General features: G+C 51.6%; 1 protein-coding gene across 1 annotated transcript; it reads left to right on the forward strand.

Annotated features, from left to right (window-relative positions):
* Positions 1 to 565: 565 nt before the first annotated feature.
* S100A7 (S100 calcium binding protein A7) lies at positions 566 to 4,145 on the forward strand. Its single transcript, XM_047783038.1, has 3 exons — positions 566 to 647; positions 2,137 to 2,294; positions 3,908 to 4,145. Exons 2-3 carry the CDS (start codon positions 2,154 to 2,156, stop codon positions 4,070 to 4,072), a joined length of 306 nt encoding a protein of 101 aa, XP_047638994.1. The 5' UTR covers positions 566 to 647; positions 2,137 to 2,153; the 3' UTR covers positions 4,073 to 4,145.
* The last annotated feature ends 9,710 nt before the right edge of the window (positions 4,146 to 13,855 follow it).

The following is a 13,855-nucleotide window of genomic DNA, read 5'->3' on the forward strand; positions in this document are numbered from 1 at the left end:
AAGGACTGAGGGAGGGAAAGGCTCAGGCTTTTCTGGGCTCACATCCTGACCGCGGTCCCCCCGCTGTAGGCGCTCACTTTACCTACATCCCGACGTGCCTGTTTGCCACTCCTAACCCCTGGAGACAGTGGATCTTGGTCAGAGGCGGTGAGGATCACGCAGGCAGAGGCCATAGCGGGGCCCGTGGGGCCGGACACATTGGCAGCTCTCAGCGGGGGGCGGGGGGCGGGGGGCGGGGGGCGGGGCACTTTCAGCTCTCCGACCAAGTGTGTAGAGGCTCCGAGGGAACGGAAGTGGCCAGGCTGCCCTCACCCTCTTTAGGTCCAGAAACTCAGTTTCCGCTACCCCATCCCCTGAGCTGGGGTGACACCTGCCGTGGGCTGCCCAGCCCCGCATCAAGCTGGGCACAGGAGAAGCTCTGCGGGAGGCTCCCTGGGAGGTGCAGGACCCAGTGACCTGGGATTGTGCCTGGAAATGCTGAGCACACCCTCGAGGGTGCGGCCACCCACCTGAGCGGGGGCAGAGCTCCTGGGAGCAGGCGGCACCCACAGCCCCAGGGCTCCCAGCCGAGCCTTATAAAGGGACCGCTCTGGGCCCCAGAGCACAGCTCGCTCAGCCTCCTCCTCAGGGACGTCCCCTCAGCTCAGGTGAGTCTCACCTGCCTCTGTGCCTTTTCCAGGAGGAGCGCACAGCCCAGGGAGGAGCAGCAGGGTGGCAGCTCTGGGAGGGGATTCAGGAGCCTGGGGGACCGTCGCAGCTCTGCCAGCTGCAGGGCCCCATCCGTCCAGCAAGCGGGCTGACCCGATGCCCCCCGTTCCTCCCTGGGCTCCTCGGTGACGCCTCTGGTAGAAAGGCTCCCAGGGGGCGCCGAGGACACCCCCTCCTCCTCCTCTTCTTCTTTCTTCCCTGGATTCACCTGCCTGTCAGGCCCTGGGCTGGTGAGGACCCCACCCCCTCAGCCTTGGGGAGAGTGGGGGCCCCTGCCCAAGCCTGGAAGGCTCCCTAGCCCCAGGCCTGGGACCCCCACTCACCATTGCTCTGGATCCACCCCCCACCCCCCACAGGGACATGCTCAGTGACCCTCTGGACACATGGCTCAGCTCTGGTCTTGGCCAAGGGGACAGAAGGCCTTAGGTGGCTCCTCCTAGGGACAAAAGAACAGGACTCTTTCTCCCTCCCGTGTCACAAGGAGATGGGGGTTGTCCTAGATGCCCAGGCCTGAAAACAAAGCCATTTCCATTTCCTGGAAGTTCTGGAAAGTCTGGGATGAGAGGGCTGCTCTGTCCGGCTCCTCCGGCTGGGGGTCCAGGGAAGCCCAGACCTCTGACTGCTGGTGGGGAACCTGCTCCGGGAAGTCAGACCTTCCCTTTGCTTCACTGAGATCAAGCCTTGGAGACGTCAGAGAGCAGAGAGGCAGGCAGGGCGGATCATCCCCAAGAACATGCACCTCTCACCCCTCCATCCTCGCATCCCCCCAACAGCCTAGGGGTTTCTGTCCATTTCAAACCCCAGGCTGACTCTGGTGCCCTGTCCCTCTTTCTGGCTCTCGGGGAGGGTCCAGCAAGACCTCCCCAGGGCTCAGGACGGGGCTGTGTGTCTACACGCATGCTGGGCAGCTCCCCCAGCCCGCTTCCCCAGGAGCTTGCTTTGGGTCACTGCGGGCTCCGGGGCGTCTTCCCGCAGCAGCCCAGGAGGGTCAGGCCAGAGCCGTGAGGCCCCTGCTCTGCCTCCGGGGACCCTTACCCTGATGTCGAAGCTGGAGGGGACGGCTTTGCTGCGGTCTGAAGTGTGGGGCCATCAAATGCTGTGTGTCTGGGTCCCAGCTCAGGCTTCAGTGCTTCTCGCTCGGGGCGGCTGAGCCCCGCATCGCTGCTTCCTCGGCCCGCGCTCCTCCGTGGGTGGACTCCCGCTGACCTCCTTCCTCCTCTTAGGGCCTCACCTGCGGGGGCCCCAGGTCCCACGCGTGGCCCCGCCTCCCCCTCCTGAGCAACCCCTCCCACCGCTGAGGGGACCGCACTCCCCCCCTCCCTCCCAGCCTCCCTTCCCTGCGGTCCGTCCACCCCCCCCCAGGGGTGGGGTGGGGAGCCCCCCCCCCCGGGGAAGGACACCACCCGGCACTGTCTCTCTTTCTGGCAGCTGTTTCGGAAGCCAAGATGAGCACCACTCCGGCTGAGAAGTCCATGATGGACACGATCGATCTGTTCCACAAATTCACAGACGACAGTGACACCATCGACAAGGAGGGCCTGCTGAAGCTGCTGCGGGAGAATTTCCCCAACTTCCTCAGTGCCTGTGTGAGTTGGGATCCGCTTCCCCACGTTGCTTGAGCCCTGGCGTGGCTGAGGACCCTGTGCCGTGTGACCTGGGACAGGTCACTCTTATTCTCTCATCCTCCATGTTCTCGTCTGGGAAAGGGGCGGTGGGACTTCCTAGCCTGCCTTCTTACCGGGGTGCACAGACCGGGTACCTGTAGCCAAGTAGGAACACGTCTGGGTAGACACGGTTGTTCGTAGGTGGTCAGAAAGGGCTCCGAGTGGGGGGCAGGGAAGGGTCCCCTCTCACCTGTCACACCCCCTGCATGAGCCTCAAGCCCATGTGCTCTCCCATCAGGGTCCTTGAGATTCGAGGGAAGGTGATAGAAGTTCCATCGCTTACGGACAGAAGTGGTTTTTTGTTTTTTTTTTAAGAGGAGGGACCAAAATTGTCTTCATGGATTTGTTTGGAAGTATAGTTGGTTCCCAATGTTCTATTAGTTTCAAGGGTACAACATCGTGATTGGATGTGTTTACAGACTCCCCCCCCCACCCCCCATCGAGGGAATTATCAACTGTCGGCCACGGTTCCTGAGCTGTCCTTTCCCGGCTTGTGCCCTATTCATTTTATACCTGGTCGTTGGTGCCTCTGAATCCCCATCCCTCTCCCTGCTGGTGACCACCAGGCTGTTCCCTGGATATATGCAGAATTTTAAAAAGTCACTTAATGAATTTTATTACATTTACGGGTGTACAACAACCATCACAACCAAATTTTACAGCATTTCCATCCCGAGCCCCCAGCCCACCCCCCCACCCCCCAACCTGTCTCCTTTGGAAACCCTAAGTTTTTCAAAGGCCGTGAGTCAGTATCTGTTCTGCAAAGAAGTTCATTGTGTCCTTTTTTTTAGATGCCACATGTCAGTGGTAGCATCTGATGGTGGTGTCTCATTGTCTGACTGACTTCACTTCGCTGTACATGTGCAGAATGTCACTTCCTTCTTTACCAGGAAGCCCTCATTTGCAGACCTGGTTAAATCTGATCATTAGAATGTACTGAACTGATCACCAGCAGAAGGGGTTCCTAGGTGATGGAGAGACCAGGCCAGCGAGAAGAGGGAACTCAGAGTGCGTCAGCTTCTGCGGGTCCCAAAGAAGACAGGAGAGGAGGGTTAGGCTGAAGAGGGCCAGGGTGGGGCTTCTTTCATTCACATATTTACGTGGTTGATGTAGCGTGGCTTTCCCCTGTGTGTCCGTGTCAGGTGCACAGCGAGGTGATTCCCTTATGTGTCTGGGTCGGGCTTATTTTGAGTCCCAGGGTCGACCTCAGGAAGGTGGTGCCTTGGAGGGGGCTGGGGCCCTTGGAGGGGCTTGGGGAGTGGGGCTGGGGCTGGAGACCACCCTGGCAGCTCTCTGATCAAGGCAGCCCTGGGCAGAGCCCGCTCCCCATGGGAAGTCTCGGGCCAGGGACTGTCCCTGACCTGCAGGCTGATGTTCCTGTCCCCACGCCCACTTCCCCTCCTCTCACGGTCCCACCCACCAGCCACATCCGTGCTGCCTCCAGGGCTCGCCTCCCTGTCTCTGCCTCCTCCTCTTCTGCCAGCCCACAACCCTCTGGGCACTGAATTTGCTTTGTTTTTGTGTCTTTTCCACAGGACAAAAATGGTGTCGATTACCTGGCTAATATCTTTGAGCAAAAGGACAAGAATAAGGACAAGAGGATTGAGTTTTCTGAGTTTCTGTCCTTGCTGGGGGACATAGCCACGGGCTACCACAAACAGAGCCACAAAGGTGAGCTCTGTCCTCAGGGACATCAGTGAGCCCGGAGGCCACCAGAGAACCCAGGATACAATAAAATGTGCAAGATACAATAAAATGTCGTGTCCTCCCTGATGCTGGCCAATTTTCTTTACTTTTTGGCTGCGTCTGCTGGGGGGAGATTGGGTCCTTCGGATTGTCTCCTCTCAGGCCTTATCTGCCCTCTCTACCTGCTTGTTCTCTGGATCTCTAAGATTTGACCTTTAAATAAAGAGAAGGACTGACTTCCTTACGTTTTTCCCACCAAGAGCCAGAGGACTGGTGTAGACTTGACCCCAACTAGATAAATTGAACAGAGCAGCCCTCACATCCCAGACTTTCCAAGCACCCGGGAACAATTCTGTTTCACAGACATTGTCACCTAAGACAAAGCCTATCACTTTCTGATGCAGGAGAGAGATCCCTGCTATTTTGTCACTAAGGGGAGCCACCCAAGACCTTCTGTCAACATGACCAAGGCCAAGACCTGTGCAGATGAACGCTGAGCTATTTCCCCACTGAAGAGGGGCGGGGAGGGGGCGTCTTTGGTGGATCTGTCTCTTCCCCACATGGGTGAGAAGACCTCACCAGACAAACAGTGAATGGGGGTCCCAGGCCTGGAGTTAGGGAGCCTTCAAGGCTTTGGCATGGGTACCCACTCTTCCCCAAGGGTGGGGGCTGGAATTGTTACTGATGAGATTATATGATGTCTGGCATTTTCTTCAAAATAATTAGGAGTGGGATTGGTGGGGGGATATCACGACACAAAATGAGCCACATACTGACCATCATGGAAGCAGGCAGTGGTACACAGGTATCTGTCCTACTGTTTTCTCCATTTTTTTTTTTTTTTGGCCACACCCTCAGCATGTGCAAGTTCCTGGCCAGGGATCGAACCCACAGTAACCAGAGCCATGGCCATGACAATGCCGAGTTGTTAACTTTAGGCCACCAAAGAACTGTTTTCCTTCATTTTTAATGTGTTTGAAAAATTCTTTAATAGAAGAATGAAGATGAGATGGAGTTCCCATCGTGGCTCAGCGGTTAACGAACTCGGCTAGCATCCATGAGGATGCAGATTCGATCCCTGGCCTCGCTCAGTGGGTTAAGGATCCAGCATTGCTGTAAGCTATGGTGTAGTTTGAAGATGCAGCTGAGATCCTGCGTTGCTGTGGCTGTGGTTAGGCCAGTAGCTACAGCTCCAACTGGACACCTAGCCTGGGAACCTCCATATGCCACAGGAGCGGCCCTAAAAAGGAAAAAAAAAAAAAAAATGAAGAGAGTGAAATAAAGACACGTTCAGATATATAAAAACTGAAGGGGCTTGTCCCCACCAAACCCTCAAGAAACTTCAAAAGCAAATACTGAAGGAGAAAAATTACCGTAAAAGGAAGATCTGAAACACAAAAAGTCAATGATTAATAATGAAAACAGCCAATAAGCGCCTAATCCTAGCCGAATATTTGTGAAAGTCAAAAATAATTTCTGAACTTCCCCATGTTATGTCTGGAGCACTGGGACGTAAGTTCAACCCCCTGCCTCACACAGTGGCTGCTCAGATCTGCCCCCTGGCCTAGGAACTCCATATGCCATTGGGTGGCCAAAAAAGAAAGAAAGAAAAGAAAAGAAATTACATAAAAATTAACATAAAAATTCTAAAATAATAATAATAACTTCTAAATAGGGGAGCTAATAAAAAGAGTTAAAAGGTTGGGGGAGTTCCCATCGTGGCACAGTGGTTAACGAATCCGACTAGGAACCATGAGGTTGCGGGTTTGGTCCCTGCCCTTGCTCAGTGGGTTAAGGATCCGGCGTTGCCGTGAGCTGTGGTGTAGGTTGCAGACGCGGCTCGGATCCCGCGTTGCTGTGGCTCTGGCGTAGGCCGGTGGCTACAGCTCCGATTCGACCCCTAGCCTGGGAACCTCCATATGCTGCAGGAGGGCAAAGAAATGGCAAAAAGACAAAAAAAAAAAAAAAAGAGTTAAAAGGTTGGAAAAATAATAGCATACAAACCAGAAGGGACATCTCTGAATTTCAAGCAATTCTTCACATTGTTCAGCAGGACAGTAGAGATGTTGATTAGATCTAGTTCAGCTCATAGTCTATGCAAGTTAAAACTTTAAAGATAAGCACTAAAATTGTGTGTTTTCAAACCTATGAAAGAGAGGGATAAGAAATGGAAAAGCAACAAAGAAGCTAATCAAAAATTGACTATTTGTTGGAATTCCCACTGGGGCACAATCGATTCAGCAGTCTCTGGAACACTGGAACATAGATAGGTTCGATTCCCTGGCCAGGCACAGTGGGTTAAGGATCTGGCATGGCCCCACAGCTGCTTGGATCTCATCCTTGGCCAGGGAACTCCATGCCAGCTAAAAAAGAGAGAAGAAAATCTACATTTACAACCAGTGAGAAAGAAGAAAAATAACATGAGTAACCAAAACAGTGGAGATAACAGTTTATTGGCCCCCAGAGGTCAGCTAAGCTCAGGCCTCCGTGGAGACCTCTGGGCTGGGCTGGGTCAGAACTGGGCTTCTGACTCAGAACTAATTTTGTAAATCTATAGAAACTGTAGCAACACTGGAGAGAAACTCAGGAAAACTGATCTTCTCATCCTGGTTATTGTCTTCCTTTTTAAAGAATTCTTCTGGAGCTCCCTGGTGACTCAGTGGTAATGAACCCCACTAGTATCCAAAAGGATGTGGGTTCGATCCCTGGCCTTGCTCAGTGGGTTAAGGATCCGGCGTTGCCGTGGTGTAGGTCTCAGATGTGGCTCGGATCCCGCGTTGCTGTGGCTGTGGCTGTGGCGTAGGCGGGCAGCAGCAGCTCCATTTCAACCCCTAGCCTGGGAACCTCCATATGCCACGGGTGTGGCCCTAAAAAGAAAAAAAAGATTCACCAAAATCCCAGCTCTTTGGATTCCACTCTCAGTGACTTAATTTATTGAACATATTGTGTTAAAAAGTTCAGCGTGCATCAGTGGTTTGATGAAGTGAGATTAATTGAGAAAAACTACTAGAATTTTAGCGCCACAATGCTTCACTTAACACTGATTTCTATTGTATGACTTCTACTCCTAGGGGTATATAAAGGGAAGCTACCAGAAGCAGCAGCGGACCCTCTAGAGGCCAGTCTAAAGGGGAAAATATTTGTTGCAGACAGAAGACACTTCAGGCCAAAAGACCATCCCCTGAGGCACTAGTCTGCACAGTGTGCTGATTATCTAAGAGCAATTTTTTGTTTTGTTTTGTTTGTCTTTTATCTTTCTAGGGCTGCACCCATGGCATATGGAGGTTCCCAGGCTAGAGGTTGAATCAGAGCTGTGGCTGCCGGCCTGCACCAGAGCCACAACTACGCTGGATCCGAGCTGTGTCTGCAACCTACACCACAGCTCATGGCAACGCCGGATCCTTAACCCACTGAGCAAGGCCAGGGATCGAATCCACAACCTTATGGTTCCTAGTCAGATTCGTTAGCCACTGAGCCATGACGGGAACTCCCCTATTATGCTTTGTTGTTGTTGTTGTCTTTTTTTTTTTTAAGCGCCAAATGTCAAATCGGAGCTATAGCTGCAGTCCCACGCCACAGCCATAGCAACTCAGGATCCAAGCTGTATCTTCGACCTACACCTCAGCTCAAGGCAATGCCAGATCATTAACCCACTGAGCAGGGCCAGGGATAGAACCCACATCCTCATGGATGCTAGTCAGTCTTGTTACCTCTGAGCCAAGATAGGAACACCCTATATGCTTATAATATCCCCTTGCTCCCAGCCCTAGCACCCCCATTATTCTGGATGTATGCTGTGGCCCAACCAGAGCCCTGCTGGAGTCCAGGCTGGTTATCTTCAAGGTCATGGGATGCAAGTGGAGCCCAGAGGCTAATGAGGCATTTACTCATGGGACTGGTGGCCTGGACCGTTCTTTTCCCAGATCTAGCCAAGCTGAGGCCAGAATGCAGTGAATAAAGGTGCCAGGTCTGGAACAGGGGGATATTGCAAATGTGCAGGGGTGGGCTGTGAGCCCCCTGGTGGCTCTCTTGCATTTTTTTTTTTTTGTCATTTTGCTATTTCTTTGGGCCACTCCCGCGGCATATGGAGGTTCCCAGGCTAGGGGTTGAATCGGAGCTGTAGCCACTGGCCTACACCAGAGCCACAGCAACGCGGGATCCGAGCCGCGTCTGCAACCTACACCACAGCTCACGGCAACGCCGGATCGTTAACCCACTGAGCAAGGGCAGGGACGGAACCCGCAACCTCATGGTTCCTAGTCGGATTTGTTAACCACTGCGCCACGACGGGAACTCCTCTCTTGCATCTTAAAGACACCTGATCCTCAAAAGCCAGGGGACACCACAAACCACAGAGTAGGGGTGGCTGAGGACAGAGACGGCTCTAGAAATCCTCGATTTGGATCTGTCCTCAGTTGCCTATAAAGACATTCTCCCCAGGAATTCTGTGAATCTCTCCAGATATCACAGTGCCACCAAAAATCAGGGCAAAAAGGAAATGAGAGAAGTTCCCTTGTGGCACAGCAAGTTAAGGATCTGGCATTGTCACTGAAGTGGCTTGGGTCACAGCTGTGGCGCTGGTTCAGCCCCTGGCCTGGGAACTTCCACATGCCATGGGTACAGCCAAAAATGAAACAAGGAAAAGAGAGATTATCTAGTCCAGCTCCTCAGTGCCCAAAAGAGAATGCCAAGGCCCAGAGGGAAAAGAGGAATAACTTTTCCTGCCTCACCCATAACGCCTGGACCAGGGGCGCAAAGCTGGGACATCATGCCTTAACCCTGGAAGAAGCTAAGAGGCAGCCATGAACTCCCCAGACCCTCAGGAAAGGCCCAGAGGAGGGGACAAGTGAGAGTTTTGCTCCTTTTTTACGCTCCTCGGATCTGGACTTGTTCCATCCGCTGCCCACGTGGCACAGCTGTGGGTGGGGACTCACACCCAGGACCCTGCCCAATCCCTGCCAAGCTGGCCTGCCAGGTGGTGACAGAGGTAAGGTGGGAGGGCTGCTGTGCCTCGGGAAAGAGCATTTAGGGATTTGCGGGTGGAACTTGAGTCTCCCATTACATATCCAGTGAGTCACTGGACTAACTTTCACTTACTGTCAATCAGGTAAGAGCTGCTGCCTTCAGTGACAGGTTGCTATTCTCCAGGTGGCCTGCTAAGAGCTTTGAGTGCATCGTCTCATTTAATCATCATACAACCCAGTGCTGTGGCTGTCGTTATCCCAGTTAACTATGTTATCCCATGTCAAACTAAAGGTTTGTTTGTTTTTTAAACTTTTTTTTTTTTTTTTTGGTCTTTTTGCCATTTCTTGGGCCGCTCTCTTGGCATATGGAGGTTCCCAGGCTAGGGGTCGAATCGGAGCTGTAGCCGCCAGCCTACACCACAGCCACAGCAACATGAGATCCGAGGCATGTCTGCAACCTATACCACAGCTCACGGCAACGCCAGATCCTTAACCCACTGAGCAAGGGCAGGGACCGAACCCGAAACCTCATGGTTCCTAGTAGGATTCGTTAAACACTGCGCCACGACAGGAACTCCTGTTTTGTTTTGTTTTTTTTAATTTTGCTTTTTAGGGCCCCACCCATGGCATATGGAGGTTCCCAGGCTAGGGGTTGAATTGGAGCTGTAGCCGCTGGCCTACGCCACAGCCACAGCAACTTGGGATCCGAGCCGCATCTGTGACCTACACCACAGCTCACTGCAATGCTGGATCCTTAACCCATTGAGCAAGGCTAGGGATTGAACCGGCAACCTCATGGTTCCTAGTCTGATTCATTTTCGCTGCACCATGATAAGAACTCTTTTTTTTTTTAACTAAAGATTTAAATAAATCTCTCAAGAGTACCTCCTAGTAAATGGCAAAGCCAGGATTCAAACCCAAGACTGAAGGCTGTCTTCTAGGGCTGCAGACATCCTGAGTCTCTCTTCATCTCTGGGCTCAGCAAGTGTCTCTGCCCTGGGTCTGCCCCTCCTGAGCCCACCATCCAGGGCAAGTCCTGTGCACACAGACAGGTGATGGCAAGAATGACAGCAAAACAGCCAGGGCTCTGACACAGACAAAGCCCCAGGACCTCTGTCCTGGCTGCTCTGCAGACCCCAAAGCCTGGGCAGTGGGGAGGGTGCCTCTGTGGTCTCCGGGGCCCTGGTTCTCATACACAGGCCACTCCAAAAAGTCTCCTATGAAGAAAGCTCTTGTGTTTCCTGGGGAAAACTGCTTTTACTGGAAATGTCTTGGAGAAGAAAGAGCCTGAGGGCCACCCTTCCCTCAGCCTCTGTGAAACATCTATCACAATGCTGAAATCAAGCAACAGTGCTGAGGTTTTCACAGTGCAATACAAAGCTCAGGTGTAAATACACATGCTAGTACTTAGAAACAGATACCTCTCTTAATAAAGGAAGACGTATTAGCAAAAAAAGAAAAAGTGCAATGCTGAATGAGAGGATAAACCAAAAAAAAAAAAAAAAAGGAGTTCCCTTAGTGGCTCAGCAGTAATGGATAGTATCCATAAGGACGAAGTTTCAATCCCTGGCCTCGCTCAGTGGGTTGAGGATCCGGCATTGTTGTGAGCTGTGATGTAGGTCACAGACTCGGCTTGGATCCCACATTGCTGTGGCTGTGGCATAGGCCGGCAGCTACAGCTCCAATTCAGCCCCTAACGTGGGAACTTTCATATGCCACGAGTGCAACCCTAAAAAGAAAAAAAAAAGTATAAAATATGAAAGACTTGGAAGACAAGTGATTAGGTGCAACCAAGAAAATAAAATCAGTTCTTTGAGTAATACTGCCATGGATCTACACACATTTTAAATGTATTCAAATATTCTGTATTTTGCAACAATTCTTTCCTTACTCATTGTTCATGTTTCATCATGTCTCTTTTTTTGGCAGAGCCCACAGCACGTGGAAGTTCCCAGATCAGGGATCGAACCTGCGCCACAGCAGTGACCTGAGCCACTGCAGTGACAACATCAGAGCCTCAATTGCTAGACCACCAAGGAACCCCTTATTATGTCCATTTTAATGTTTTTCTTTCATTTTTATAGCTTATCTTTTAAGCAAAATTGCTTTACCGCCAATTAGTTATGCAGTGAAATATCGCAGCAAAGATGCTTACAACAAAAGTACCTAGAACCAGCCTCTCTATTGAGCAACCCAAGTTGCTGCTCCCTTCAGTTTGTTGGAAGAGCTGAAGCCATTTGGGAAAGAATCAGCTGACTCCACCTAAGACCTAATCATTGAAAATCTTGAAAGTTGTGGCTCAGCAATACAAACCCAACTAATATCCATGAAGACGTGGGTTCAGTCCCTCCCCTCGCTTAGTGGGTTAAGGATCCAGCATTGCCATGAGCTGTAGGGTGTAGAGCTGCAGATGTAGCCTGGATCTGGCATTGCTGTGGTGTAAGTGTAGGCAGGCAGCTAAAGCTCTGATTTGACCCCTAGCCTGGGGACATCCATATGCCACATGTATGGGCCTAAAAAGCAAAAAAAGGAAAGAAAGTAAATCTTTCAGGGTGAGGCCCAGAAACCTACATTTTAACAACATCCATAGGTGAATGCATGCAGGGAAGGAAAAAACAGTCTGAGAACCAGTGGCTTAGGTGATGCACTCCATGAAGGAGGGACCAGTCTCATTAGGGCACAACGCTAAATGCTGTAGAGACTGCAAGCTGATCCAGTTCTCAGACCCACAAGCCATCAATTGAAAGAGAGACTTGGTCCCATAAAGAAAGACCCTGCAACAGCACAGCAAGTATATATAGTAGTGACTCCCCCAGGCTTTGCCCAAAGGAGCCTGTGACCATTTGCTTCTGCCTGGCTGCTTAGGACTCCCTGGGTCTGTCCTCCAGGAGGCAAAAAAGGAATCACCTTCCTGGAAGGATAATGGATCCTGATCACCATGTAGGACTCTCATGACATAACAGGGGCAGGAAGGAATATTTCTGGCACTCAGGTGATCCACTGGGGTATTCCTCTGTCCAGTTTTAACTGTGAATGGGTAATAAAACCACCAAAGCTTGATAAGGGCATGGGAACCAGGAGCCCACATCCTTCAAGAATGACGGTCTGGGTCACCCCGCCTGGCAAGCCACCTCAACCAGCGCAAGCACTGGCCCCTGGGAGAAAAATCTAGAAAGGGAGGTAGAGAAGGAAGAGAATGAATACACGTTGTGGCTTTACTATCAGCTGCGGCTGTGAGGGATTTAGGTAGGCTGCTCCTCTGAAAATTGCCCCCAGAAATCATAGCTGTCTGGAAATCCAGATGCTCTTCCTGGAAGGAATGAACTTGACCTGAGAAACAAGCAGATCTAAGTGGGTCCAAGGGGTGGACTGCAATAGATGCGGTGGTGCCCCATCCGAATCTCTGTTGCCTGGAAAGTGTGCCCATCACCCAGCTCCCATCAGTGTTGGCTGCAAATAAGTCACAATGACACCATTCTCCAAGACCTGCTTTGGCTCCAAAGGATCCTCCAGGCCCAGGAATGCCTAGAATCCTATGCCTCCCCCCTGGGGATGGCCTGCAGTCAATGACTACCTGAGAAAGGGGAACAAAAGCTGGGCCTCTTTGCTTTAAGGTGGGACAGCGCTCATTTCATTCCTGCTCCAGAGCTCCCCATGGAATCAGACTGAAGCTAGGGGAAGCAGAGCACACGTCTTTGTCGAGTTTCTCCCCCTGTCCTTTGCTGTTCCCCTCACTCCCTGTCAAGGTTCACCTGACAGCACTCCCTCAATAAACACACAAGAAGCCCCATCTTAGTTTCTACTTCGAGGAAATCTGGCCTCAGATGGCTCACTTACTTCACCTATGTTTTCCCGGTGAGATAGAAAAGGTGACTAGAACCCAATGCCTAAGCCCTCTATGCATCAGAAGTGTGTGCACATCTGGAGTTCTCTTGTGGTGCAGCCAGTTAAGGATCTGGCGTTGTCGCTGCAGGACCTCAGGTCACTGCTGTGGCTTGGGTTTGAACCCTCGCCCGGGAATCTCCACATGCCATGGGTATGGCCAAATGGAGGAAAAGTGTGCAAATCTGGCAAGAAAAGAAAATAAATCTTATGGCAGCATGGCATGAGCCTCAAGGTGGGGGCAGGTTGTAGGCGTATGGGGGATAGTGAAGAAAAGGTCAGAAAATGGCACTGGGAATGCAGACACATGCTGACTCTGTCCTTTGGTCTGAAGGGTTTGAAGGGCTTAAAACTGGGGAGAATTTGCAACCCAAAGTGGAGAGGATACAGAAAATGGGCATTGGGCAGTGTTGGGGGGGGCAGCCATTGCATCACTTTTATTCCTGCATCTTCATTTCCCAGCATGGCACCTGGCTCAGAAATGAACATCACGAACCATGTGCTCCCAGCAAGCCCCTTCGTCTGGTGCAGGGATGTTAGCATCTACCCCAAATGCCCACCCCCTAAGCATTGACCAGAACCATCTGGGCCCTGGATGGCATTTAGAAACCATATTTGAAAGGAAGATGACAAAGTCTGTCTGTCACTCTCATGAAAGTCGTCTAGCACCAAGGGCCCACCTGGGCCCGCAAGACCCCAGATGAGAGTTCTAGCTTGTAACCTGAACAAAACCTCAACTAGTTGCTTACAACACTCAATCCCAGGTACAAGGCACACAGGTGAATCCCAAGGTCCAACAGAAAAGAGTGACCGAGTCAGGTCTCAGGGCACCGTAAGGAACTCTCTGGGAGGGTTTTTACATCCAGTGGAGAATCTACAAGCGGGTAACTGGCAGCTGTACATTTTGTCTGAGATGCACACATCAAAGAAAAGGAAGCACTAACACAAATG

The sequence above is a fragment of the Phacochoerus africanus genome, chromosome 6 (genome assembly GCF_016906955.1).
Source record: "Phacochoerus africanus isolate WHEZ1 chromosome 6, ROS_Pafr_v1, whole genome shotgun sequence".
Lineage (NCBI taxonomy): Eukaryota > Metazoa > Chordata > Mammalia > Artiodactyla > Suidae > Phacochoerus > Phacochoerus africanus.